At 38.5% G+C, this 27,009-nt stretch overlaps 1 protein-coding gene and 1 long non-coding RNA gene across 3 annotated transcripts; both read right to left on the bottom strand.

The window, feature by feature from the left end:
- Nucleotides 1-689: 689 nt before the first annotated feature.
- LOC5573885 (ubiquitin-conjugating enzyme E2 G1) lies at nt 690-26,154 on the bottom strand. 2 transcript variants are annotated; one of them, XM_021853608.1, is made up of 4 exons: nt 25,750-26,154; nt 19,722-19,824; nt 5,349-5,698; nt 690-2,101 (listed from the first exon to the last, which is right to left on the bottom strand). In XM_021853608.1, coding segments are annotated over exons 1-4 (501 nt in total). In that variant the 5' UTR covers nt 25,796-26,154; the 3' UTR covers nt 690-2,099. The 2 variants fall into 2 exon arrangements, with proteins under 2 accessions (XP_021709300.1, XP_001654923.1); XM_001654873.2 differs by lacking the exon at nt 690-2,101 and having other exon boundaries at nt 4,822-5,698.
- Nucleotides 26,155-26,655: 501 nt separating this feature from the next.
- Nucleotides 26,656-26,992, bottom strand: LOC110679137. Its single transcript, XR_002502247.1, has 2 exons — nt 26,807-26,992; nt 26,656-26,755 (listed from the first exon to the last, which is right to left on the bottom strand). It is a non-coding gene; the product is annotated as an uncharacterized LOC110679137 (long non-coding RNA).
- Between the last annotated feature and the right edge of the window lie 17 nt (nt 26,993-27,009).

Genomic DNA, 27,009 nt, shown 5'->3' with positions numbered 1-27,009 from the left:
GACGTGTCGCTGGTTCTAAAATGTAAACAACCATACAAAATAACGACCAAACAATGGTGACGGCGTAATCAATTTTCTCGCTAACATCTTTTTTGGGAATTTTGCAGAATTTTCTGATTAAATTGCCAACAGCGCACTGCAGTAGCGCGTAGCAAATAACTGCTTGCAAACAATTTCTTTCAAGCGCATTGATTACCTGTAATTTTGCGAAGAATGATTTTTACTTTTCCGCGTTAAGCCTTAAAACTGGTTCTGGACTTAGGTTGGCGGCTTTTCAATTTTACTCCCAGTTGACAGCCGCCCTCCACCCTTGCTTTTATCAGCATGTTCATTTCACAAAAGCAAAATATCACTCGGGTGACGCGAAAACCTGAACTCGATTGCACTCCGACCGCGTGCAAACTAAAACGAGAAAAAAAAGCTTCGGTGACGACGCAAAAACACGATTTTTCTGGAGAAGATTAAACAAAGCCAAAACTCAAACCCTCAAGAGCACAAATCTAGAGAACCAGTGGGAATCTCAGTAGAAATTCTTGGACGAATCCCTGAAGGTAATCGAAAAGCACTATCGGAATCGATTCCTTGAATCCGGTATCAGTTCATCGTTTACTGACCAAAAATAATTCCAATGAGAAACGTTGAGGACAGGGACTTTCGGATACCTCGCTATATAAAACCACGAGCGGAACTTTCCTTATTTTCAGGCTGTTTCAATTTATTACTGTGTTCGAGTGTGTTATGTGATGTTGGCAAATGCTCTCAATACACATCATTGTATTGTTTTCTTTTCTCCTAACAACCATCCATCACTTCAGTCATCTTTGTTTGTTTTTTTTTTTGTAATTTTCACGGAAGCAACTACACAATTTTGCGTCCCCTTACCCTTCTTTGGGGATGGGGGGAGTTGGGTAGGTGTGTGTGTGTAATTCTGAAAGTGGGTTTTTAACAATTCGAGTTCTGCCGAGGCGATGTCCGAAACGAATGAAAAAGGAAGCGAAATGGGCGATGAGTGTTGTGGAACGGGGGTGGAGAGGGTGTTAAATGAAATGCTTCGTTATTATTTTGTTAATTGTCTTGCTGTTTTATTCTAGCAAACTTAAATCAATAATGTTACTTATATTTGTTTTTTTTTTTCTTTAAGTAGAAGAATAAGTGTTGCATTTGTGGTGGTGGTGGTGGTGTAGTTTTTTTTTCTGTTGACTTGGATGTTTTAACTTTCAGTTCGTAAATGTTAGTTGTGTGTAAGGTAATAGGTATTTATTATTTCGTTTTTAGCGGGATTACTCTTAACCATAGATCCAAGGAAGGATGCGCGGTAGAAATTACTTTAGTCGGTTTGGTTTGGTTACACGTTGTTTCTCGTTTGCCTGTCTACGCGGAAACTGCACTATTTACATTATTATCAGCCAGACAGCCCAGCCGAGGGCGGGCAATCTTCCTATTTTTCGAATTGTATTTTGTTTGCTTTGTTCTTTTTTTTTGTAATTATTAGGAAACAGAAGTATCACACAAAAGTTTCAGATTTTCAACGTAAATTTAAAAAGCTTTTTTTTTTTTGTTTCTTCCTAAACATACAGAACGAAACACTGAATGTGTTCTTCAGTAGAAGGTGGAAATTATTTTAACTTATACTTAGTATCAATCTCATTACAGTAGTTTTCCTTCTATTCTGAATAGCTTGAATTCAAGTATAATGAGCAGTCGTCGCAAAATGGTTTATCATCCGGTTTATTTTGGCCAGAGTGCCACACCGTTTTGTCATTAATCACTCACTCCTTCCATGTTCTTCTCAATCATTTAGCGGGCACTTTACACCTATTTGTATAAGCACGTAATTTTCAACAGGACAAACGTGTGATTGATTTTCCTGAGTGTTTACTCTCTCCAGCAAGCAATTATCTGATTCGCTCCTCCCTCTCTGTAATCTGTTCATTTAGCCATGACAGTGCAATCGAATAAGAGCAAAAGAGAGAGAAAGAGCGGAATCTGTTTCTTCTCCCGATGTCTGTGTCTGGCTCTGGTATCACCTGTTGAATGTCCTTCTTCGTTCATTCCTTCGTGTTGCTCTCTGTTCGTCTTCCCTCCGTCTCATAATGTTTCTCTAAATCGTAAATGATAACGAATCAGCTGATGGGTATCTTTTGGCTATCTTTCGGAACATTTCTCAACTGATATGCAGGGGGGATGATTGTATCAACGTGTGTGGAGGAAGCCCATTTGAGGCCCAATCCGTTTGGAATGAAATATGAATTAACCCTTTCTTTCCCACGACTTTAAGCGACTATTTCTTCATGAATATAAGCGTTCTTAAATAAAATGCTTGTTGAAATTGGTTTACAAAATCAGTTAAATTCGTTTGTTTTTCAATAGTCAATTAATTGTTTCATAGATTTACTATCGAAACAGTTAGTGGGCTTTTGGATTAACCTGATGAATATAGAATCGAAATCTAGCTATTACCATCATCACCTCACAGTTATGGACAGTTTATTCAACGTATTCTTTAATTGACATTTGAAGTGAACAGAATGAAATCAGATACCGTGCCAGCCCCATGTTCTGAACGGTATTTTCCATACACTGAATAATCATCGTTTTACAAAATAGTAAATTGAACGTTAGATACATAATTCGTTGTAAAGGCCCAAACGCAATGATAGCGGAACGGCAACGGAATGCGGAACCGGTTCGCCAGTATGAATCACACCATCTCGACTGAGCTGACAACGGATGAAATTGAACCAACACTGAATCGACAAGCTTGTTGTAGTTCACGCTGGCGAACCGGTTCCGCATTCCGTTGCCGTTCCGCTACCATTGCGTTTGGGCCTTAACATTTAAAAACTAAAACACATGATAATGTTTTTTTTTTCAACAAATATACGTATAACTAGTCCGCGGTTACGAATCAAAGCCATGCTAAAAGTGTCTGGGTTTGATTCCCGGTCGATTCAGGATCTTTTCGTAATGGAAATTTTCTTGTCCTATCTGGGCATTGAGTATCTTCGTACCTGTCACAGGATACGAATGCGAAAAGGACAACTTTGGCAAAGAATGCTCTCAGTTAGTAACTGTGGAAGTGCTTATTGAACACTAAGCGGAGGAGCAGGCTCTGTTCCGGTGAGGACGTAATGCCAAGAAGAAGAAGATGATGTGTATTATGGCATCCATAATTAGGAACATATTTACCTTACAAGTCTGGCTAAGGCCTGGGTGGCCTCTGCTGTATCGCGTTGCCAATCTTCCAGATTTGTCTGGAATATTCCAGATAAAATTCTCTACATATTTGTAAGGTTTTGCAATAAATTTGTAAGGTTCCCCATCCACGACATATGAGATCCAGACATTTCCAGACAAAATTTTCAAGATCTTCAAGATTTTTGAAAAAAATAATACTTGGCATCCTTCTGTACGTAGGAGACGTCTCCGTTCGACTCGTTTCATGGCTGCCCGTCGTCAGCCACGCATTCTGCGAAGGATCCGTAGATCATCCAAGATTTGATCGACCTATCTTATTCGCTTCCGCACCACGTCGTCTTGTGCCAATCGAATTGTTTTCAAGAACCATTTTCATCGGGTTGGTATCGGACATTCTGGTGACATGCCCAGCCCGCCGCAACCTCCCTATTTTTGCGAGGTGGGCGATGGTAGGTTTTCCCAGCAGCTGGTGAAATTAATGGCTCACCCGCTTTCTCCACGTTCCGTCTTCCATCTGCACTCCGCCATACATGGTCGGCAACACCTTCTGTTCGAAAACACCGAGGGCGCATTGATCCTCTACACGTAGGGTCCATGTTTCGTGCCCATAGGGGTGTACCGATCTAATCAGCGTCTTGTAGATGGTTAACTTCGTGCGATTGCGAACTTTACTCGATCGAAGAGTTCTGCGGAGTCTAAAATAGGCACAGTTCCCAGCCACGATAGGTCTCTGGATTTCCCTGCTGGTGTTGTTGTCGGCGGTCACCAGTGAACCCAAGTACACGAATTCGTCGACAACCTCGATTTCATCACCGTCAATATGAACTCTATGCGGCATGCCGTGTCCTCTCTTGAGACTCTCACTATCATGTACTTCGTTTTCGACACATTGATGTTCAGTCCGATTCCCCTAGCTCTTAGCCGGATGTACCTTTCCTTTCATCACAGCAAGCGTGCTGCTTGTGCATCGCGCGTCATAAATCGGAGCCTCACCGCAGCGAACAGATCTTTCAATCGGTAGTCTCTAACTTTAGGAGCTGATTAATTCAAATGAACGACGTGGTGACCCCGTATAGTTCCTCTGTACTAATGTATTACCCAATAGAGTACATTCATTACTATTGCAAAAAAATGGTTAAAATTAAATTTTAAACATTTAGATGAATTTCAATGAAACAAAATAAATCGAAATTCTAACTCTTTCATTTCAACTTTCTTGTTCGTCACCATCACTCGCTTGATCAATCTTATCAGTTTGTCCGGGAAACCGTATTCCGGCATAATCTGCCATAGCTGTTCTCGATCGATTGTATCATAGATCCAAAGTGATCCATAACTGTATGGGCATGGTATTCATCTGATTCGGTTTGTCTCAAGTTCGTCGGAAATCAATGGAGCTCTAGAGCTACATTGGGAAAGGGAGGGTTAAATCATTCGTTTTGACAATTTCCCAAGCCACCAATATTCATAGGAATGTAATCTAACTCTAGAAAAGAAAGCTTCCGCCAATTTTTTACCTGCCGGTCGAAAATCGATCTTTCTCAACGCTCAACGGTTTTACCTCAAATGAAACCCCCCCAGCACACGCAAAAAAAAAGCTCAATAATGGAAACAATGAAGTGGTTAAAGATTGCCTAGTTTGTTTTATTTTCAGCAAATAAACACACTGAAATAAAAATTATCACTAAATTTGAAATGCGAAGCATTTTGCATTGGACAATTGTATTACTATTTTAAAAAATATGATGTTGCTGTGACACACAAATGTTTGAATGTTATGAGAGAACTTCAATATTGTTCAACGTGATCCGGGCAAAAAATGGGAAAATTTGAAATGCAGCGTGCAGTTTTTTCTTGGGAAATGCGTCCGAACAGCAAATGAGCGCGTTTCGTGGCATTCTTTTTCGCACAAAGAAAAACTGAAAGCCTTACTGGTGCATGCTTTTGCATCTTTTTTTTTTTTGTATCATGATTTTGAGGAAAGAAAACCAATCGTCGACATTGTTTTGCAGCGCAATCATCATCAATCGATCATCATTTCTAGCATCAACCATCGTTATCCTTTCCTTTTTTCCTTTTGCTTCATTATTATAGTAATATTATTAATTAATTAATAAATATAAGACATTTTTTTAAAAAACCCTACTAACAATCCTCTTGACTCTTCCGAACACATCGCGCCACTTTCCGCTTGAATTCTGGATACGCCTCTCGCCACTCCTTGGCCGCGTCGACGTTCGCCGGCGATTCGTCGTTGGGATCGGCCAGCATCGAGATCACCGATATTAGAATCGTTTCTACGGTGTGCACCGGCAGCCAGCGCTCGGAAGCCTTCTCGTAGCCCCACTTGTCATCGCCTGGCTCATGCAGGATGCTGATACACACGTCTCCGTTGCGGTCGATGTTCGGGTGCCAGATCTCTGTGACGAACTTCATGCGCGGAGGCCTCAGCGGGTACTCCTTCGGAAAGTGCAGGTGTGCCTTGAAGAAACCGCCCTCGCTGTGGACAGGGAAGAGAAGAAGAAGAAGAGGAGAGAGTTTGAGAATGTTATTAGATTTTTATAGCATAACCACTTCTAGGTGAAGTTGCATCAACGCCGAATCTTAAATTTTAAAAACACGATATGAAAAAAAACATACAATCATTCAAGCTGAAAATTTGATCGATTGGTCACTACCAGTGATCAATCGATCAAATTTTCAGCTAAAACGAGTGTATGGTTCTCCAGATTTGGGCTTTTTAAAATTTGAGGTGTGACTTCGATTCATCTTCAGTGGAACATTCTTCACCTTAAACATTAGGTGGCCATTTGGCATTATGTCGTTAATAAAACTTAGGAGCACAAATCTATACAATCAAACTGTATTCTGAGCTGAAAATTTAATCGATTTAGTCTGGTGAAATCAACACACTAAGCTCTTACGATGAATTTCACCGTAATCTCAACAGCTGAACAGTTCGGTGAAATAAAAAACCGTAATTCCGTCGAAATTTTACGGATTCCGGTGATTTTTCACCGAATACTGTAAAAATTTACCGTACTCCGTTAATTTATTTCACCGAACTGTTCAGCTGTTGAAATTTTACAGGAATCCGTAAAATAATTTAAGTGTGAAGCAAGTAGTAAAGCAATCAATCAGTCTGCGTAAATATTCATCGAAACTAAGTGTATTGAAGCTTTGTTGAATGTCGTTGTTGTAATTTGTCATTTCATTTGCATGATATTCCCAAATTAACAATTTATTTGTCAGAAAATCAAGTTTAACCACTTTTGTAACTACCACCAGCGCACCAGATTCCGCTCATTTAAGGGAAGTTATGTGTTCAAATGTTATTCCAAAATAACTATTGCGTCGATCAATCATTTTTTTAAGTCACAATGTAACTCCAAGTATAGGTAATCAGCGGCAAAATTAAAAAGAATTTGAACAACTTTCATAAAAAATATTTAATTACATTTGTTACTACATCTAAGTGCTCTTATTCCCGCTCACGGTAAACAGATTTCGTGACGAACTTACTAAAAATGCATTAGGGGAAAGTGGGGAAGTTTGGCCACCTTAAGGAAAAGTCGATAAAAGTGCTGAACATATTATGATTTTTTTAATGTTTGCATGATTTCCAACAATTTTTAGATGAATACACTAGATCCGCAAGATTTCCTTTGTCTTATAAAGTTCACGGATGAATGATTGATTTTTCAAAATTTCTCATTTTTCGAGTCGATTTTTTACTGATGGGGTAATATGAGCACACCATTTTTGATTGCAAAATAATCTCATATAATCTAAAAATTCAATTATTTTGTTACTACACTTGAAAGTTATTAGTATCTATCAGTGAAGCGTATAATACATTTTTGATGCTATTGTCGCATTGATGTTACTTTCACATGCAAGAGGTTTCAAAACATTCATTTGTGACATTCAGGTTGCTACTGATACATTCTTACTGTAGCCATGAATGTATTACCTGACATGGATAAGAGTAGCGTGCAATTCTTTTCAGCCTCCCATGAACGTTATGCTGTTGTGGATGACGGGAATGCGAAATGAATGTAAAAAACAATCACGACGCAGCTGCGATCGTAGCGACAACTCTTCATTCGTTTGCTTCTGATCCAAATCGCCACTTCAACACAGCTGCGTTTTCACTGCTGCACAATGAACCAATGCACGAGTTCATCATTTGACGTTTGAGCGGTGCCGTGTTATTTACGTGACCATGGCAACTAGTGAATTTGGCACCGCTCAAACGTCAGATTAGTGAGCTCGTGCATTGGTCCATTGTGCAGCAGTGAAAACGCAGCTGTGTTGAAGTGGCGATTTGGATCAGAAGCAAACGAATCGGTGCACATTGTGAGTGGCACATTATGATAATACAGATTAACGATCAACGCTCCGTCATTGTAATCATCGTCATCATCGAAACTTCAAAAACAGTTTTTCTGTTCAAAACTGAAAATTATTCGATGAAAATGTGTTCACTGTGTTTCGGTTGGAGAATAGAATACAGTGAACACATTTTCCTGTGAACATTCTTGATTTTGACCGAAAAAACTGCTTTTGAAAATTCCGAAATCAATGACGGATCCTGCCTTCTTAACGTCTACTACAGTAATTCATTACAACCATGATACATTTATTGGTGACCAAAAAATAGTCACAGTCGCGCATGACTTTTATTTTCAGTATCACATGAAAGTTTTTGTTGCATGAAAGTCATGGTAGTCTATGTGTGATTGTCACGCTCACTACAGTTTTTGACGGTACATTTTGGTTCACTGGATCTATAAATACTCCGTCCAAGAAGATATATTTTTTTAAAAACATTCTAACAGTCAAACATCATCATTCAGAAATGATGAAATTTAAAAGAGTCATTCGGTGCGACATGGCCAGAGGATTCGAACATTCATTAAAGAGTTGTAATGGCTTCCACGCTTTCCGAATCAAATACTTTTATCAAGCTGAAGAAGTCGATCGCAGGGTTAAAAAAGGACATAGCATTTTTAAGTGAGTGTCGTAAGCTTAATCTCACACCAAAGAGTCATAAAATTAAGGTTAGAGGTCAGGTCCCCCAGGACATTATTAAGAAAATGGAATCAGAATATTTACGATCCAGTATCAAGAAGTTGCACTCAAAACTGAACTCACAAACATTGAAATGCTATAGTTTACATTTGAAATTGGCCAAACAATATCCTTGGGAATTTCCACTTTTCCTTACCAAGGTGATACAAGCAGAGGAGTGCGAAGCACGTAGAAAGAAAGATATTCACTCAAAAAAATTAGCAATTTTAAAGAATAAGCAGCACAACAAAGTGGTAACAGCATTGCCGAAAGTCCATTCTATTGAAGGTTTTGTGATCAATCGCTCGACGCAGCAGTTCTCAGAAGAACAATTGACACTTCTCAATAAGGGATTAGCATATGCGGTTGCCACAAAACCAGATATTGAACAGACAATAATCGATGTTGAAACCGCCATTACACACACAATACCAATAAAGTTTCAAGAATCTGCTAGAAATGACACTGAAGAGTCATTAAAAGGTAACAAATTTCAATTAAGAGGTCAAAATAGTGATGAGGATAAAGTTTTGAGTGAACTTCGGGATAAGTCGGTATACTATGTAAAAGCGGACAAGGGCAATGCAGTGGTTATTTTGGATAAAGATGATTATGATAATCAAATGAACGAAAAAATAACCACTGATCCCTATAGGCATTTTAGAGTCGATCCACTTCCCACAATGGTGAGACATGTAGAAAAAACTTTAAAAGAATGTAAGCCACTTCTTGGAGATAACACTAGCCGCCTCAAAGTTTCTAATCCAGTTCTACCAAGAATTGAAGGATTGCCAAAAATTCACAAACCTGGCAATGAAATGAGAGAAATTATATCAGCAGAAGGGTCTCCTACACACAAACTTGCAAAGTGGCTGGTTAAGGAATTCCAATCCATGCCCAAGCCTTTTGAAAACCGTTCAGTTGACAATATTCAGGAGTTTGCAAGCCAACTTCAGGCTTCTGGGTATATTCAAGATGATGAAATTATGGTTTCTTTTGATGTTAAAGCATTATTTCCTAGTGTGCCAGTTAAATTGTAATTGTAATTGCTCGATCCACACCCTGGCAGACATCCGTCCGCCTATCTAGACACGGGCTAGGTGAGGACCTACCAAGCCTCCCCCGTTAACATGTCCTATACCGTTTAGCACACCGGGATCTTCCACAAGCAGGCGCCGGTATTTAAAGCGGTCCCACAAGTTTCAGATACATTAAATAGATATAGTCCCTCTGGCACTAAACCGAATAGCGCCCTCCACATCATCACCAGCACTGCCCATCCCGCGCGCCAACAAAATGCCGGAAGTAGCGTGCCGTGTAGCACATCAGATGTTTTACACAGCACACCACCTCCGACACCATGCTCAACGTACAGCAAAGACAGCGCTGATAAAAAGCGGAATGCGTCATTCGATTCAGTACCAGAGGGATTATAAATGTAACGAAGAGGAAATGAAAAAGATAGTAAAGATGGTTTGGCTGTTGGATTGCTGAAACGAGAAGAAATAAATAAAGTTATTACGTTAAAACTTGGTTTTTATAGTTAAATAAATGTATCGATAGTTTCTCATCTGTTTCTTTTCCGTATCGTAGTTGCGTCGATTATATCCAACTCGAGTTTTATCGTCTCCGCTCGGGCAATGAAGACCGCGATGAAATGAAAATATAAAAATATGAGCATTAGTGTTTATCTATTATTTAATGTGGTTCTCATTTGCTTTCCAATACCTAAGTAACATGTGAACTCTGCCTCTATCAGAAAATTCTAATAAATTATAATTTATCCTCCTACACTTCCCTAACACAAAGTATCTCTATTAAATAAAACATTTACAAGTGCAAAAACGCAAATAATAACCAAACAAATACCCCAAAATTTTTTCTCATTGTACGACAAACATTTCAAAACAATTACGAAATGCTAAAATTCAACAATAACTACCCTCAACAAAACTTTCATTCAATCACCCTTAAAATACCTACACAGTCATCAGTAGACCCTGCACTATAATAACCTCCTAATATAACGCAGAGCTAAAAATGCTCTCTTGCGTTACACAATCTAAACAAGAAGCCATTTTCAAATACTTCCCATAATTTGTGCGCGGCAAAACAGATTCCACTTTCTACATAATGTAACCCAGCATGAACAGCTGCCCAACTCTCCAGATCTGCGCCCTCCAAGTTCCAAGGTGCTGCTGCCTTACGTTGAAAACTTCTTTCCTCAAAGTCTGTCTATCAATTCCGAACTCTATTGCATTCTACCATACCAATCAGACCCTATTCCTGACTAGACACAAAGTCATAACCCCAATGTGATGGATTTACCCAGTAAATCCACAACCTTGTCATAACCCCTTTTACGTTAAGCAATCCTCGAGAGTCATCCATATTGATGCTTGGCAAAAAAAAATATAGGTGTCAGTATTCAATCCACAAATTCCAAATTACACCACATTACGTTGGTCCGTTTGGCGTCGCCGGTGGATACCTGTTCTGGCATTCGTTTCTTTCAAATTTTACTTCTGTCCTCCCACTTTATCAATACGAATGTTGACGAATCACGATAATCTGAAGATCGTGACCAGAACGGAGGTAGGATTTATCACTAGGGACCAACCACCACCTATTTCCTAGTGTGCCAGTTAAAGAAGCCATAAACCTTTTGGAAGAATGGCTACTTAACCAACACAATGAGTCAAATTGGAAAATCAAAGTTCGGTATTACATCAAATTAACCCGACTTTGTATGGAAGAGAACTATTTTAGCTTCCGTGGTAATTTTTATAAACAGACAAAAGGTGCACATATGGGCAATCCATTGTCTCCGTTTTTGAGCGAGTTGTTTATGGCCAATTTTGAAAGCATTTTGAAAACCGCGGTGGTGGAGATATGTAGATGATGTTTAGCATTATCAAAAAGGATTATTTGCCAAAAATTTTAGCAATTAACAGTATCCACAAAGATATTAAATTTACTCATGAAGAGGAAAAGGATAATAAACTACCTTTTTTGGATTTGCTAATTACTAGGGAATCGTCTCACTTTGAATTTGAAATTTACCGGAAACCAACTAATACTATGCGAGTTATTCCGAGTACTTCCAACCACACTTATCAGCATAAAATGGCGGCTTTTCATCATATGATACATAGAATGCAAACCCTTCCTTTAAGTGAAACTGGAAAATCAAAAGAACTGGATTATATTTTTGAGACGGCTAGGCTTAACGGATATAGGAATAGTACAATACAAGCAGTAGTAGATAAGAGGGCAAGGGATAAATATAGGAAAAGTATGACAACACTTACTGCCGAAAAAGAGGATTTAAAAAGAGTAGCGGTGAATTTTGATACCAAGATTACACAGCCTTTGGCTAAGAAATTTCGAAAATATGGAGTAGATTTGGTTTTCAGCAGTAGGAGTAGTCAGCTTAAATCTAGATTAGGATCAACAAAGGATAAAATTAATAAACTGAATAGAGCAGGAGTATATAAAATTTCATGCCCCCATTGTAATAAAATCTATATAGGACAAACAAAACGAACTCTAGAAATAAGATTCAAAGAACATATTGCTGAGGTAAAAAAAGCGGACAAGGAATTAGAAAAGGGATTAGCGTATGATTTTAAATCAAAAGTGGCTGAACATGTTTTCCAGGATGGACATCAAATGACAAGCGGTAACATAGACATCGTACGAAGCGTATCTTCATCTTGGAAACTAGACGTCGCTGAAAGTTTAGAAATTTACAAACAAAGCCTTCACTACTTCTTAATAGGAATCAAGGAAACGGTCAAGGAAAGGTATACTCCTGACGAAATTTTTCCTAGGTAGTTTGATTGTGTAGGTACTTATCTGGTGTTAGTATTTAAGGTCAGTGATGGAAAGTGGAGAACGCTTCATCTGAACTGGAACAAAAACAAAACCAAACGCTCCCGAGCGTCAGAACGCTGGCTTACTCGCATCTGTCGACTCCCGAGTAACTGAAGCTAAAAGTGATTCGCGAACGTGTTCGGAGCTGCTCAGAGTCATATTGTGCTTTTGGGAAAAAAGCTGCTTACCCTCCGAGATTTATGGTTTTGAAGGGCTTTTGACTACAAACGAGTAGTTTACTGTCGATATGATGGTTATACAATTAATTTGTCTGTCAAAACCATAATAAATCACACCTTGCTCGGTTACTCGCGAGTAAACGCTCGCGAGCTTTTTGCTACTTCTTTTGACATGTTCTGCCGAGCAGACGGGTGCGGGCTTACTCACACCTAGCCAGATCCCGAGTCTGTGATGTTTGTTATGCGTTGGTATACACTCGTGAGCTGCTTCGTGATGCGAACTTTACCAGCACTGTTTAAGGTAGAGAGATGCGACGATTTCTTCAGTGGATACGAGTAATTGACACTGAAGAAGACTGCAAGTAGTAGTCGAAATACGCGTATCTGTCAAAGATAAGCATTTAGGAGCGGAATTAAAAGGTACACGGTACTCCATCTACTTTAAAGTTTCTCTATCATTTATATATTTTTATTTGAGTTTTGAACATTTACTTGTAACATGCCTATTGCTTCATTTCCTCATCAGCATTGGGGTTGCATGTTATCTCAGATAAAATTTGAAGAATTTATGCAGTTTTAAGGGGGTGCTCATTCCACCCCATCTTTTTCAGGTCAAACCATAGTACTGCAATAAAGAAGACTTTTTTATTATATTATATTAGAATATTACTGCCTCTCTGTAGTAGTCATGTCCCGCATCTTTACTCTTCCACAATACAGTTGTGGAAGCGATGTAGGTATGATAGGCAAACAGTTTCAACACTAAACAAATCGCACTCGCTCTGCCCGCGTGTGTACTAACATGAGATGGATGGATATGGGTTATGAAAAAGGTCTGCGTGGTCTGTGGGGATTTGAATTATAAACTTATAACCAACTCAGTTATTGGGTCACCAAGTGGCTCGGTAGCTTAGTTGGTAAAGCGCTCGTCTAGCATACAAGAGTCCTGGGTTCAAATCCCAGTCGAGCACGTGGATTTTTTCATGATTTCACCCATAGTTTGTCCATCTTTACCACGCGTAGTGAGTTAATTAATTCAATGAAATTAAGTATAATGCAACATGAAAAGATCTCACCAGTTTTTTCCTTGTGTGCTTTTCTGGAGCTCTTGTCAAAATCTCTGTTGGTTTGGGCAATCAATGGCGTGCACACCAAATAACTAATTCCGGCGATTCGTAAAAATAATCTCACTTCTTTTCGAGTCACTCTAATGTTCTCCTCTTCTTCGTATATCATAATCCCAATGTGCACTTATACACTTCCAATCAGAATTCAACGTACTCCATCCAGTTCACTCCAGGGAATTTGCGTCACTCCGAAAATTGGCACAAAATTCTTAACATGAATTTTGAACATGACACGCTATGTCTAAACCAGCAGATTATGCAAATCGAATGTACCTATGTAGCAATATTTTTCCCAGAGCTGCTTTCACTGATTTCTTAGGATTCTCACCAGAACTGTTGTTCAGCTTTTACAAGACTTTAACCAAGAATTTCTCTAAGGAAACTTAAAGAAATTACTCACGAAATTATTCCTAGGAATTCTTCAAAAAGTCCAGAAGAAATTTTCCAAGGAAGCTTTCGAAGATTTTTTCCAGGAATGTCTCCAGGGAATCGTCAAGGACATTTTTGAGACATTATTGGACATTATTCTTGAAAACCAAAAAAAATACCGCTTAAACCAATCTAAAAATAATCATTCATGAAACTTGTGTAGTGATGATAAACTTATGCGAGGATCTCTGAAAAACTCCCCAACTTTTGAGGATGTTTTGGAGGGTTTCCTAGATGAATTGCTAAGATAACTATTGAACAAATACGCAATTGAGACATTTCGTGAAAAATGTTGAAAGGAATCCCAGAAGAAATTTGTGTGGGAATGCTCGGTATGATTGCTGAAGTTTTTGCTGGTGTAGGGGAAAAGCACCGATTTTCGACCCAGCACTAATTTTCGACCCATTCATACGGTTTTGGCCTATTTTGTATGAAAATCCGAAAATTGGCACAAAATTCTTGTAGGTCGAAAATAAGTGCTTTTCCCCTAAACCTCACATGACTGTTGGAAGAACCCATGGAGAATTTCCTTGAATCATTAGGGAGCCGAATCCTATTCTTGGCAATTTTGATTCACTTCGGCAGTGGGGTTTTTTGAAAGCTACTGAACTCATATTTGGCTACAATATGCGTCGTATTAAAATGCTTCTTATTGCTGAGTTTTAGAAAATTCAGCCGAGAAAAAACCCCCATGCCAAAGTGAATCATGGAAGTGCCCAAGTAGCTCTGCACTCTATTAGAGAATTGTTTGTAGAAACTGCAGGAGTAGTTCGTGGATTAAATGTTCCTAGATAAATTTCTGATTCAATGCTGAAACCCTGGTGGAATTTAATGAGTTCGTAGAAAAGTTGTGAACAGACTTGCTGGAATAATTTTAAAGCAATTCGTGAAATAAACCGTAGGTGGATTCACGAACGATTTCATTGGAAAATGGCTTGACATACACCTGAAAAAATAAATAAATTGGCGCTCCATGAGGAATCATTGTAGGGATTCCTGGAAAAAATTAAAAAAAAAATCCTTCAAAAACGCGATGTCAAATTGCAATTAGAAGGAAAATACTGACTTTAAAAACCATTTTGGTTAAAAAAGAGACTTGATTAAAAAGAGAGAGACTTTTTAGAGACTTGCATTAAAATAGACCTACACGCAGCGAACTGGACTATCGAAATTCATACATTTTGCCTTATGAAAGATGGCACGATTATCGCAATACGAACACTTTATGTATCGCTTTAGCATCACTCCAAACCAAGGCGTCGATAAGCGCGGGGTGTACGCACGAGCTTATCGTTCGCAAGATCCTTGGTTCGATTCGAGGTTGCCGCGAAAACTATTTTTGTTTTCAAATTTCGGTTTCATAAGGCAAATTTATGAATTTCAACCCGATTCCTTGTGGTGAATTTGCATAAGGGGTTCCTATGTTTATCGATAGTCCATTTGCCTGAGTGTACTACCAGTCCTGTAGATGGGACTAATTTGCGATTCAGAAATCCCTGCAAAAATTCTCGCGGATTTTCTACAGGATTTCTCCAGAGTTCCTCTTAAAATTCTTGTAATGGTTACTCTAGGAATTTCACCAAAGATTTTTCCACGGGTTTTTCAGGAATTCCTTCAGAGATTTTATAGGAACTCCTAACAGTATTTCCTCTAGAAATATGACAAGGGGTTCCAGAAGAAATTTCTCCAGGAATTCCTCCAATAAATTCCAGAGTATCCAGGTAAATCTCAAGGAGTTTCTTTAGGAATTTCTTAATGGATTTCTCAAAGAATAGATCCGGTAATTTCTCTCAGCACTCCTTTTTTTTAGAATTTAAAATTTTAGAATTAAAATAATTTAAAATTCATCAAGTCATTTTTTGAGCATATTCCTTCCAGAATTTCTCACCAAGAACCCGTTTAGAACTTTCTCTAGGATTCCTGCAAGGGGTTTGCAGTAATTTCTCCAAAGGTTTCTACACGGAATGCATTAATTCGGGGTTCCGTCCCAGAAATCCTTCTGGAATTTCTTTAGGAACTCCTACAAAGATTCTTTCTTCAGTCCATACAGGAAGAAAAAAATGAGTTTCCCAAAAGCTTTGATAAGTCCTAAAGGGATAACTTCTGGAGGTATTTTCTGTGAACTTATTGGATGAACTCCTGAAGGAATCTCTGTATGGTTGTTCGGAAAAATCGCTGGAAGAATTCCTGAAGAAATCTCTATAGGATTTTTAGAAGCAATTCCTAAAGAAATCTCTAAAAGATTTTTTGGAGGAATCTGTAAAGGAATCCCTGGTAGATTTACTGGAAAAAATTCTGAAGGATTCCTTGGAAAAATTACTTCAAAAAGCGATGGAATCCGAAATCTTTCAGGCATTCCTAAAAAAATCCGCCAAAGATTTCGTCAGGAAATAATGTACAGATATTTCCAGGAATTCCTCCAGTTGGGATCCCTCTAGATGTTTTTAAGAAACTTCTGCGAAAATTTGTTGTTTTTTTTTTTGCAGAATACTGTCAAAATTATTCCATGAGTTCCTCCAAGGAACGGCCCCCAAAGATTTTCCAGTGATTCCTCCAATAGTTTCTCCAGGCATTCTTCCATGACATTTCCAAGAATTACTCTAGAAGTTCTTGCGGAGATTTATACGAATTGTTCAAGGAAATTCTCCAGGGATTCCTCCAAAGATATCCCCAGAAACTTCTTCAAAGATTTTGCCAGGAAATAATTCATAGAATTTTTCTGAATTTCTTCGAGTTGTTCCTTCAATAATGCCACCAGATGCTAATCAATGGATTCCTTTAGGAATTCCTGCAAGAATTTCTTCTGGGATTCCGCACTGGATTCCTCCAGGATCTCCCTCATGATTTACTATAGAAATTCTTCTAGAGATTTCTGCAGGGATTCTTCCAGGAACTCAGAAATTTTTCCGGGAATTATTACAAGAAATTCTTCAGGAATATCTCACAAGTGTTTCTCAGGGAATTTCTAAAGTGGTTTCTCCAAAAGTTCTTCCACTAATTTCTCTAGAGATTCCTCCGAAAATTCTTTCGCAGAATTCTCTAGAGATTCTCCCCAAACATTCCTCCAGGAATACTAACAAGGATTCTTCCAAGAATTTGTAATTGTAATTGCTCAATCCACACCCTGGCAGACAATTATCCGCCCATCTAGACACGGGCTGGGTGAGGACCTACCAAGCCTCCCCCGTTAACATGTCCTATACCGTTTAGCACACCGGGATCTTCCACAAGCAGGCGCCGGAATTAAAGCGGTCCCACAAGCTTCAGATACATTAAATAGATATAGTCCCTCTGGCACTAAACCGAATGGCGCCCTCCGCTTCACCACTAGTACTGCTTCCCCACACGCCAAGCACAATATCGAAAGTAGCGCGTTGTATAGCAAATACAGTACACCACCTCCGACACTACGCCAAATGTACAGGAAAAACAGCACCAGTAAGAAAGCGGAAGGCGCACCACTCGGTTCAGTGCCAGAAGGACTATAAGTATAACGAAGAAGAAATGAAAAGGTAGTAGAGTTGGTTCGGTTATTTGATTGCTGAAACGAAAAAAACAGAAAAAACAGAAACAGAAACAAAGTGTTAACATTAAAACGGGGTTTTATAATTGATAAATGTATCGATAGTTTCTCATCTGTTACGTTTCCTTATCGTAGCGCTGTCGATTTTTCCATCTCCAGGGTGTTCGTCTCCGCTCGAGCAATGAGGACCATGATGAAATGAGAATATAAAAATGTGAGCATTAGTGTTGATCTACTAATAGATTAATTTAAACTGCTTTTCATGTGCTAAGTAACTTGTAAACTCCTACTCAATTATGTTTTGTTGGCCTACACGTTTTATTTAGACACAATTTTTATTTAGAAAACTATTTGGATCCGAGATTTTAGGTGCAGATTGAGCATGTTTGATAAAACAAGCATCCTGTTTTCAGTTAAAGAATGTTCAAGAAGTGTATGATTCTGTTATTTATACTGGCTACATTCAAGAATTCACTATTGATGTAATATATGGATATTGAAAGTTCCAACGCGCGATTATAATACTTCAGTTTTCGTGCTGTTGTATTGGTGTAAGTAGTGGGAAACCAATCAGTTTGGTGATTCTAACGGTAACAAATAGCAAGACGAAAGGAAAGTTGATAATCTATCATCATTATGATTTCAGTCCTAATTTCATGATCCGTTTAATAAATTCCGCGTATGATTCGGCAATTTTAACAATTTATACATGTGTATTCGAAGAAAACAGACTACGAGCATTTATTACCTGTTGCAAGGTTCCTAAGTGATCAGATATTTATCATTTTCTACAGCCTAATTTAATAATACCTACATTGGGTTGTAACAAAAATTTGATCTTGGGATGTTGATTTGCCTCCTAATCATAGTTTCGACAATAGTCACATGCTTACTATCCCTTATGGCAGTGTTGTTGATTCTATTGTCTATCGCTCATCAGTTTCGCGCCACCCGGCAGGGACTTGGTCCTATGTACCCAATACTCTGCTGTGTCTTAACTTCACGCAATACATTCTGTAGATGTGTGATACAGTTTGCGGAATATTATGATTTATCACTTCGTTCAGATGGAAAATTCTGTTATGATACCATATTCACATATCAGATAACTCCCACCTGGAACGATGTAATACATCGGAGACATGTAGATTCAGATGTATGTATACGATCTATGCCTAGTTCGGCTCTGATCGACAGGCAATCAGTGTATTCAGTTTTTCAACTAGCTTGAAGCGATGAACGTTTCAAGACAAGCTCTCCACTATATCTGCTAGCAATCACCGGTCGTCGATAGACATTTCGGTTCTTTTCTGCTAAAGATAGATCCGATTGTATGCCAAAGACTATGGCTCATGCTTTTCAATACAGCTGGAAAAACAAGAACTACACCCAGCACCAAATAGTACGTAACTATGAGGCGGACCGGAAGGTTTGATGAGCAATCCCCACCAACAAGGATTCTTCCAAGAATTTCCCAACAAATTCAAATCACAAAGTGTTTTCTCCGGAGATACTCTCTAAATTAATTCTAGAAATTCCTTCAGTATTTTCTCAAGGAATCCCTGGAATTCATGGAGCGATTCCATCAAGAATTCCTACAATAATTTCTCCAGGTATTCTTCCAGAATTTCTCCCAGAAATTCCTTCAAAAAACTACCTTAAGAATTTCTTCAGTGGTTTATCCAGGGATTCTCCCAGGAATTCTGGAAGAGTCCACGAAGAAATCTCTTAAAAATCCTGGAGTAATCCCTGAAAAAGTTCTTAAGATGTCTTTGTATTTGTTGACAAATTCCTGGAATTTCTGAAGAAAGATAATTCTGGAGGAATTCCTGGTGAAATCTTCGGAGGAATCACACGAGAAATTATTGGAGGAAAACCCTCTGAAACAATTCTTGATAAATCCTTGGAAGATATCCTAGAGTAACCCTGAAAAGAATTTTAGCAGAAATTATAGAGAAATCCTGGAGGAACCCAGGAGAAGTTCTTGCAGAGATGCCTGGAGGAATCCCTTGATTAATGTCTGAAAGTATTTATGGAGGAACATATGAAGGGATTTCAGAAAAAATCTCTAACACACATCATAGCGGCATCTTTGGAGACACTTCAAGAGTAATTTTTCGAGATATCCCTGGAGAAGTTCCTGGTAAAATCCCCGGATAAATCTCTGAAGAAATTTCTTGAGTAATCTTGAAGTGATTTCTGGAGAAATCACAAACCCCTACCAGTAAGAAAACTATTGTATCCGGCCACACAAAATAATTGACGTACTCTTTGGAGGCAGGAAAAATAATCGATATCCAACCAAACCATACTTACTAGAGGGTATCTGGAGGGCCGATGATAAGTACTTCCCATCTGAAGATGTCATTGTCGTCGATTAGTCCGGCTGAAAATCCCTCAACAGGGTTTTTGCTCAACTCTGGAAGGAAAGAGAAATGGAATCGGTTTAGAACACTAATTTGATAAACTACGTATACAAATTGCAAAAGCTGGAGGGATCTCCAGCTCTTCCCTGAATACAAACCACATAAAGACAAGACAAATTAAGGCAAATGAGGGTAACCAATACTGGAAACTGGAGAAATGGTAAATGTATACGGCATGATAATTATATTGATTTTATTAAAATTATACAAACAATTTCTCTACCACGGCTTCATTACGATTGAATAGACAAAACTGACATTTCTAAGTCGCAAAAAGTTCAATTTGGGAACACAATTTCGTGGAATCAAAGCTCGAGTCTCATATAGATCCTGTGAATGAGTTTGACAGAATTCTGTGCAAGGTTTTTTTATATAGAAAAAGAGAAAAAAAACTTATTTTATATCTCTGATTTCGAGATATGAACAGGTGGTTTTCAATGGAACGAGGATCCCTTAGAAAAAAGTGATGTGCCATTAATATGTTGTTGGTACGACCCGGTCACGTCCTTACAAGTGCTTCTATTTTATAATGGTTCGGTTCTATAATCTACATACAGGAACGCTCGGAACTAAAGCTGTTGCCATATATGAAGGAGTGCATATCTATAAATTTATATGCAAAAACTCTAGTTATTTTATCTGTTACAATCTTGCCAGAAGATACCATATTGATAACTGCAAAAATCTTCACAGAAGAATATTGATTTGAAAACCTAGCTCCAGTAGGAAAGGCCATGTGAGTCATCTTTCTGCCCTGATTTCCCGTCAGACAGGTTTAGGTACCTGCGAATGCTTTCCTATTTTAAAGGTGCCTCGCTCAGATTATGAATTAAAGGTTCGTAGGAAGGAACCCACATGTTATATGTAGGCTGCTGAACCATGCAGGTAGGCAGGCAGGCAGAAGAAGATGAGCAAGCAAACAGTGAATAATGCTGACTGATATTGATTTTTATTCTGGCGTCTGCCGCAATCTTCCTTCCTTCATTTGGTTCTATTTTCTCTCACATTGCTTTTGCGTTGCGGTTCATCGTCCATCCCGTCCTGAACCTGATGTCCGATCGAAGGTTCAGGGGGAAAGACTGTATGCGTCGTTGTAAAAGACGGTACAGGTATACCTCGATTTAGTGACCCTCGATCATTTGAGATTTCGATTTCATAGTTCATGTAGGTACATTTCTCCTCCTGAATTTACTATATAAACTTTTTTTTTCAATGCAATTCACAATTTTGATATTTTTGAAGCCAATTTGTAATTGTTATAAAAATGGTCATCATAAAATAGTAGCATAGTGTATGAATAATGCAAACCTCCATGAGTCGTTATCTGATGGGACCATTGACTCATAGAAATATCGGGTAATGGAACTATACTTGGAAAGCAGTTTGAAGGGACTGTCATAGTAACCATGATTTTTTTTTTCCGTAACGCGGGTAGATCACCTTTCGTGGTGCGTTACGGGGTAAGATCTACCAATTCGAACCCTACTCTCATCTTGTTTGTCGGGCTAAGGTAATATGTTCTGGTAATTCAAGGATTAGCGGTACAAAGTCCTTGTTACTGGCTACAGTTTCTGAAATTGATTCTATTTTACATAGCAGATGGTGTTCATCAGTCCCGAGACTACACTTGAAGCCAGGATAACATTCATGAGTATTAACTCAACAAGAACTGTTAAGTACTGGTATAATTCAAGGACTCACGTGAATGCTGATTACTAAACAAATTTTCTAGCTTGATACGGTTTTGCTGCTAGCACAAAGCCCCTTTTTTCTAGTATTATTCTAGGACTAAACTAAAAGCGAAACAACGATGGGATTAGAGTTCCGTTGCATGGTCAAATATCAGTAGTACAGTCAACTTTCGTTCGTTGCACTAAAGTTGTAGCCCACCTAGTGAAAGACTTTCACTAATCGGGCTGAGTTTCGAGCTGTCAAGTGATCTATAACAAAATAATTTCAGTACTACCAACATTGACACAATTCCTGATTAGCTTAGCTTAGCTTAGACGGACTATATATATCTATACCGTGAATGACCGAAGTCAGTGAAGATGCACAAAGAATCAACTAGAATTTCGGCTGGGATTGGCCAAAATCTTCTTTAGTGTGCATAATTCAGTGCCTCTATACAAGGCCAATAACGGCTCCACCCACGTCCTTGCAGTCAGGTGGGAATGGAGGAAGGAATGTTAGTGTAAAACCTTTGCTATTTGTAGACCGTGTTTACTTCTGCATCGCCACATAGATTACTGGGAGGGATGTTTGTTAATGGGGAGGATCGTTGTGTCACAGGATTCACTTTGATAAGTGATTAGAGCACGATAAACAATTATTTGTGATATATAACCATGCTTATAAATATATTTTCAATTGATATGAAAAATTTCCATGTAGAAAAAAATAATGTCGACACTTGAAGTGACGAACCATTCAAAGTCTGTAGAACAAATAGCTAAATGCAACATGCCTTCAGCTGTCAGGACGAAAGCATGTGTTATCATACTTTACTCATATGAAAACAAAAAAAACTCGATTGGCTGGACCATCACAGAACACTCTTATGCTGACACTTACAGTGGCGAACCAATCAAAGTTTGTTGAATAAAGTGAACCCTTTGCAAGTCTATACTTATAGTGTCGAATCATTCAATCTACCGTGTTACTGCATAAGGGCCTAACTGAGCGATTTCTCTTTATGGATCCTCTTTTGCGCTAATAACTTCGCTAAATTAGATAAATCTGTGATAATTCTTGTGAAGGTAACACGGGAGACCGTGTTATTTTCTCTATCTTTTGTCTCACTCTGACAATTTTCATCAAAATTTTGCAGAAGCAAATCTCGAGTATAAGTAAAGCGATGAAGCTGAAAATTCAATGGGGTGTGCACTACACATATAAAATTATATGATAATTTTTTCACATCGATATACAGAGTGGTACTTGAGATTTGCTTCTTCAAATGGATAGGTTGATTATGGTGACGTCCCGTGTGGCCTTAATGAAGCAAGATATAGTGACTCTTCATCCAACAGCTCGAAAATAAGTTACGAAACGAGAATCAGTTTTCTGCAATAACGCAAAGAGAGCAACGATTAAGGGAAATCGATGAATGTAGATAAGACCTTATAAAAAAAACAATACTGCAATGTCCTTTCTTAATTGCAAACAAATAAACGTGACAGGAAAGGAATCTTTTGAAAGAAATAAGTAAAACATAATTCATTTATAAGTAAGAGTTTATGCCGACGCTCTTAGTGACGAACCATTCATATTTTGTTGAAAAATCATATTTACGTCCCATCGATGTACCGATTGAATGTGCAGTCATACATATTTACAGATTTGAAATAAAAGCATAAAACGAGCTCACCAATTGATACTTCATCTTCGACGGAGCAGCCACAATCTACTTTCAGCCTCTCTTAACGCAGACTAACTGAGAAAGAGGTCACTCTCGAGACGCGAGAAAAATAACACTTTTGCTTTTCATACAAATGATCTGATGACACAAAAAAACACGTATGCTTGGGTTTCCTCGTAGCACTGTCTAGCAAAACGCGCGCAAACCGAAAGAACAAAATAACAACACTATTCCTAGGGATCTGGAATGAACACCATCGAGAACTAGTGGAAGAGTCGCCTAATAGTTTGTGGAGGATTCTCTGAAGCCTCTAGAATTTTGCACCAGGACTCACAGCAAGCAGATTAAGACAAAAAAGAGACTTTAGAAACCATTTTGGTCAAAATAGAGACGTTAGAAACCTAAGGTAAAAAAACTTTTGAGCGAATTGCAATAAAATACAGCAGGGATTCGCTGGTTGGAACACGACTGCCTTCCATCTAACGAATCTGACCCGTTAGTTGGAACGATTGACAACTGGTGAAAATGCTCCAGATTAACGCACCTGGAGAGCAAATCGTCACGAAACGCACATATACATACACATTTGTTCTATATATGGAGACTTCAATGCGACAGTTATCAGACGTCAATCAGTTTGACATTTTCTTTTGACATTCGAGCGCTTTTAAGTTGGATTTTTTTTTCCAACCAGCGAACATCGAACCTCCATTTCATGAAGCGGACCCCCAACGAGCGAATCCTCGCTGTAGTGACCAGGGAGGGAGAAACCAATACGAAAGTTATGTACGTCAAGATGAGCCCTGTTTTGCTGTCACGAGCTATCGAGCCAGGATTTCGAACAAAAATCGAATGAGAATCAATTCCTGATTATTCATTAGTAATGTCGCAAGTGCACCTTTTATTGCGATTGAATATAAAGTATTGCAATACGCTAAAGTGACCAGACGTCCCGAATTATCCGGGACAGGGCAATTTTTAAGTTGACAGTTCAGTGTTAATACTTATTTCAATCAACTTAATATACAGTACATGTCTTAGATTGAATATGAATATAAATTGCACATCAAATATAGGCAGCGCTTCATTGGGGATGAGCTCTGACAAACGTCCTGGATTTTCCGGGACACATCTGGTCACACTACAATACGCATCTTTTAATTTTTTCGAAAACAAACAGCTTAGAAAACTTTGGCCCTTTTTCCATGTTTGTCCTGAAAGATCGAAAGTACACAACAAAAGAAAACCAGCGATTTTCGTTGGCAAGCCAATTATCTTGCAGTTTGGAAACACTTTGGTTCCATATTTCGTGGGTAGTATCTGTACCTCCCTACCAGGTAGTGACCAAGACTCTAAAAATACACCTGCTTACCTGGAAAACCAAAAGAAATAACATCAAAGGTAGCGTTTTTTATTGAAAAGATTGTGTCACACACTACAGGTCGGACTCGATTATCCGGAGACTCGATTATCCGGGGACTCGATTATCCGGGATTCGATTATCCGGAATTTTAGACTCGATTATCCGGAACTTGTTTTTGATGTTCTTATTTTTCAATTTTATGCATAAATCTGAGATAATTTGGTATTGCAATACACAATATAAATGGTTTTGCAGTTTTAAACGTTATGAATAAAAGGGGGGTTTGAAAAGGTGATTTTTCGTGTATGCCGTTCAAATTTTTTTTTCTTGTAGAGACCCCTACTGTTCCTAGAAATAATTTCTGGCTACACCACCGCATCATATTAATAAAACAACAACAAAAAGATAATATTTGAGTTCTTTTATCGAAGATTTCAATTTTTTTCTTAGTGATTCGATTATCCGGAGGATTCGATTATCCGGAGTGAAAAAAAATCGATACTCCGGATAATCGAGTCCGACCTGTATTTCAAAATAATTTTCCTGACTGTGGTCGAAATTCCCTGATAATTCCAGATTTTTTTCAGGTAGTAGACACCCAGGTAAAAATAACGAATTACACACTCGATCACTAATGGATTTTAGGGCAAGATCATAAGTTATCTGGAAATTATCAAGCATTATAGCCGTTCAATAATTGAAAATTTACCATATGAACAATTTTGAAGTCAAAATGTCCATCAAATCGAGGCAAACCTGTACCTGTAAATAAATGGGGAGATAATTGACCCCTCTTTGTGTCGGTCGACGGCAGCTGCTTCTTAAAAAAAAATCTGCTGGAATCGATACACAGAAAGGTAAGACGAATATTCCTCCATAATGCGGATGCACCCTCTCGAAGTATTTTCTTCAAATTCTGCATTTTTATCCCGTCGTCAAAAACAGAACCAAACTGTCAACAGACAGATCCGATTCTGCTTATTTTTAGCCCCCGGTACAAAGAGGGCAAAGAAACTGCCAGATACCGAAAGAAAAAGGTCATTATGCGCAAGAAAAATAAAGAGCAGAAAAAAATGCCAGACAGAGAATTCCTCTTCCTTCACCCTTCCCCAGACAGTTTTTATCCAAAACTCGAGCCCCATTCCCTTTCTTGGAAGATTCCATATGATGCGAATAATCAAACACTTTTCTTACCTGCTAACTGTTTTTTCAGCAGCAACGAAGACTGAGGTTCTGACATTTAAGCTGAATGCTGGTAAATACGCTTTCTCCCAAGTAAAAAACTGTATCACTGGACACTAAAAAAGAAAAATGTCGAACTGGGCGACGATTGGTTCCTTGCCTGCGGCTTTCGGATGCTGACTCTGCTAAATCCTCTTGATTATCGATTGCACTCGGAACTTTTTCCTGGCTGACACAATTCACGACACGCGCATTCACCGGAACGTTTGCCGGACACGTAAAATGGAGAACAATTTCCCGATTCCTGCGGAATTAGATTATCGCGAAAATTTTATGGCTGCCGATCTGCAGAGCCAAACGAACGAAGCGAACTCTTTCAGTGTGTTTTGATGCCGCAACGTTGGCTGAACTGGGTTGGCTGTTTCCGGTTTCGATTCACATCATCGGTCACCGGCTTCTAGCTCCAAAACATCACGGAAAAATAACGAAAAACAGCTGTCAAAACTGACAGTTCTGTCAAAGTTTTTCGTTCAGCTTTACCCGTTCCTGGAATGCTTAACGAAAAATACCAATCACGCTCGTTCAGATCTACTCAAAAGTGAGTAGATTTCGACTCACTTCGGAACAAAGTGGAACTGCTCAAAAGTGAGTAACACCATCGTTACTCACTTTAGAGTAACATTATCAAATGTCAATATGGGAGTAACACTTACTCACTTCGTTTAATCTGAAATTTGCGAAAGTGAGTAGATGTCACTCATTTCAGGAAATAATAATTTTGTAAATAAATGTATTATGTTATTCATAAAATCAGAAGAAATATACAAAGAGCATAACATTTATTCATTATCTCTTACATAACTATATGAATAATACATCAAATCAAGTAAAAAAATTGATATTTGTGTTGATATTTCCGCTGCTCTGGAATGGATCCCCGGATGTTATAAATCTCTGGGGGATTGATGAAAGTCATGGAGGATGTAGTTTGACCGAGCGAGTAGCCTTCCCAGTTAGACTGTAAAGAATTGTAAATTAGTCCAATAAAAAGTACGACGGTAAAACTTACTGTTTATATTTGTTTTCTTGCGCTTGTTCGATCAAAACCAAGACTTGGTCATTTTCACTCATACCTCGCTTCACTTGATATCAGGATTATTTACTTCGCAGCACTAATCTAGAATTCGCCGGTTGGACTTCCGAAGTGCAGTTTCAAGCAAACTAACTGTCATTGCTCTGCCGGCTCGGCTTTTGTCTCGACTGTTTTTGAAA

This window comes from Aedes aegypti, chromosome 3, assembly GCF_002204515.2.
Source record: "Aedes aegypti strain LVP_AGWG chromosome 3, AaegL5.0 Primary Assembly, whole genome shotgun sequence".
NCBI classification, from domain to species: Eukaryota; Metazoa; Arthropoda; class Insecta; order Diptera; family Culicidae; genus Aedes; species Aedes aegypti.
The sequence above is the reverse complement of the archived record's forward strand: the minus strand, read 5'-3'. Positions and strand labels throughout refer to the sequence as shown.

What these genes read in the sequence shown, in the direction of transcription:
- LOC5573885 (XM_001654873.2), bottom strand. Translation starts at nt 25,795, where the DNA reads ATGTCAGAACCTCAGTCTTCGTTGCTGCTGAAAAAACAGTTAGCAG. An exon ending in GCTGAAAAAACAGTTAGCAG is followed by an intron (nt 19,825 to 25,749) that starts GTAAGAAAAGTG and finishes CTTTCCTTCCAG; the next exon opens with AGTTGAGCAAAAACCCTGTT. An exon ending in GGCCCTCCAGATACCCTCTA is followed by an intron (nt 5,699 to 19,721) that starts GTAAGTATGGTT and finishes CCCTGTCCACAG; the next exon opens with CGAGGGCGGTTTCTTCAAGG.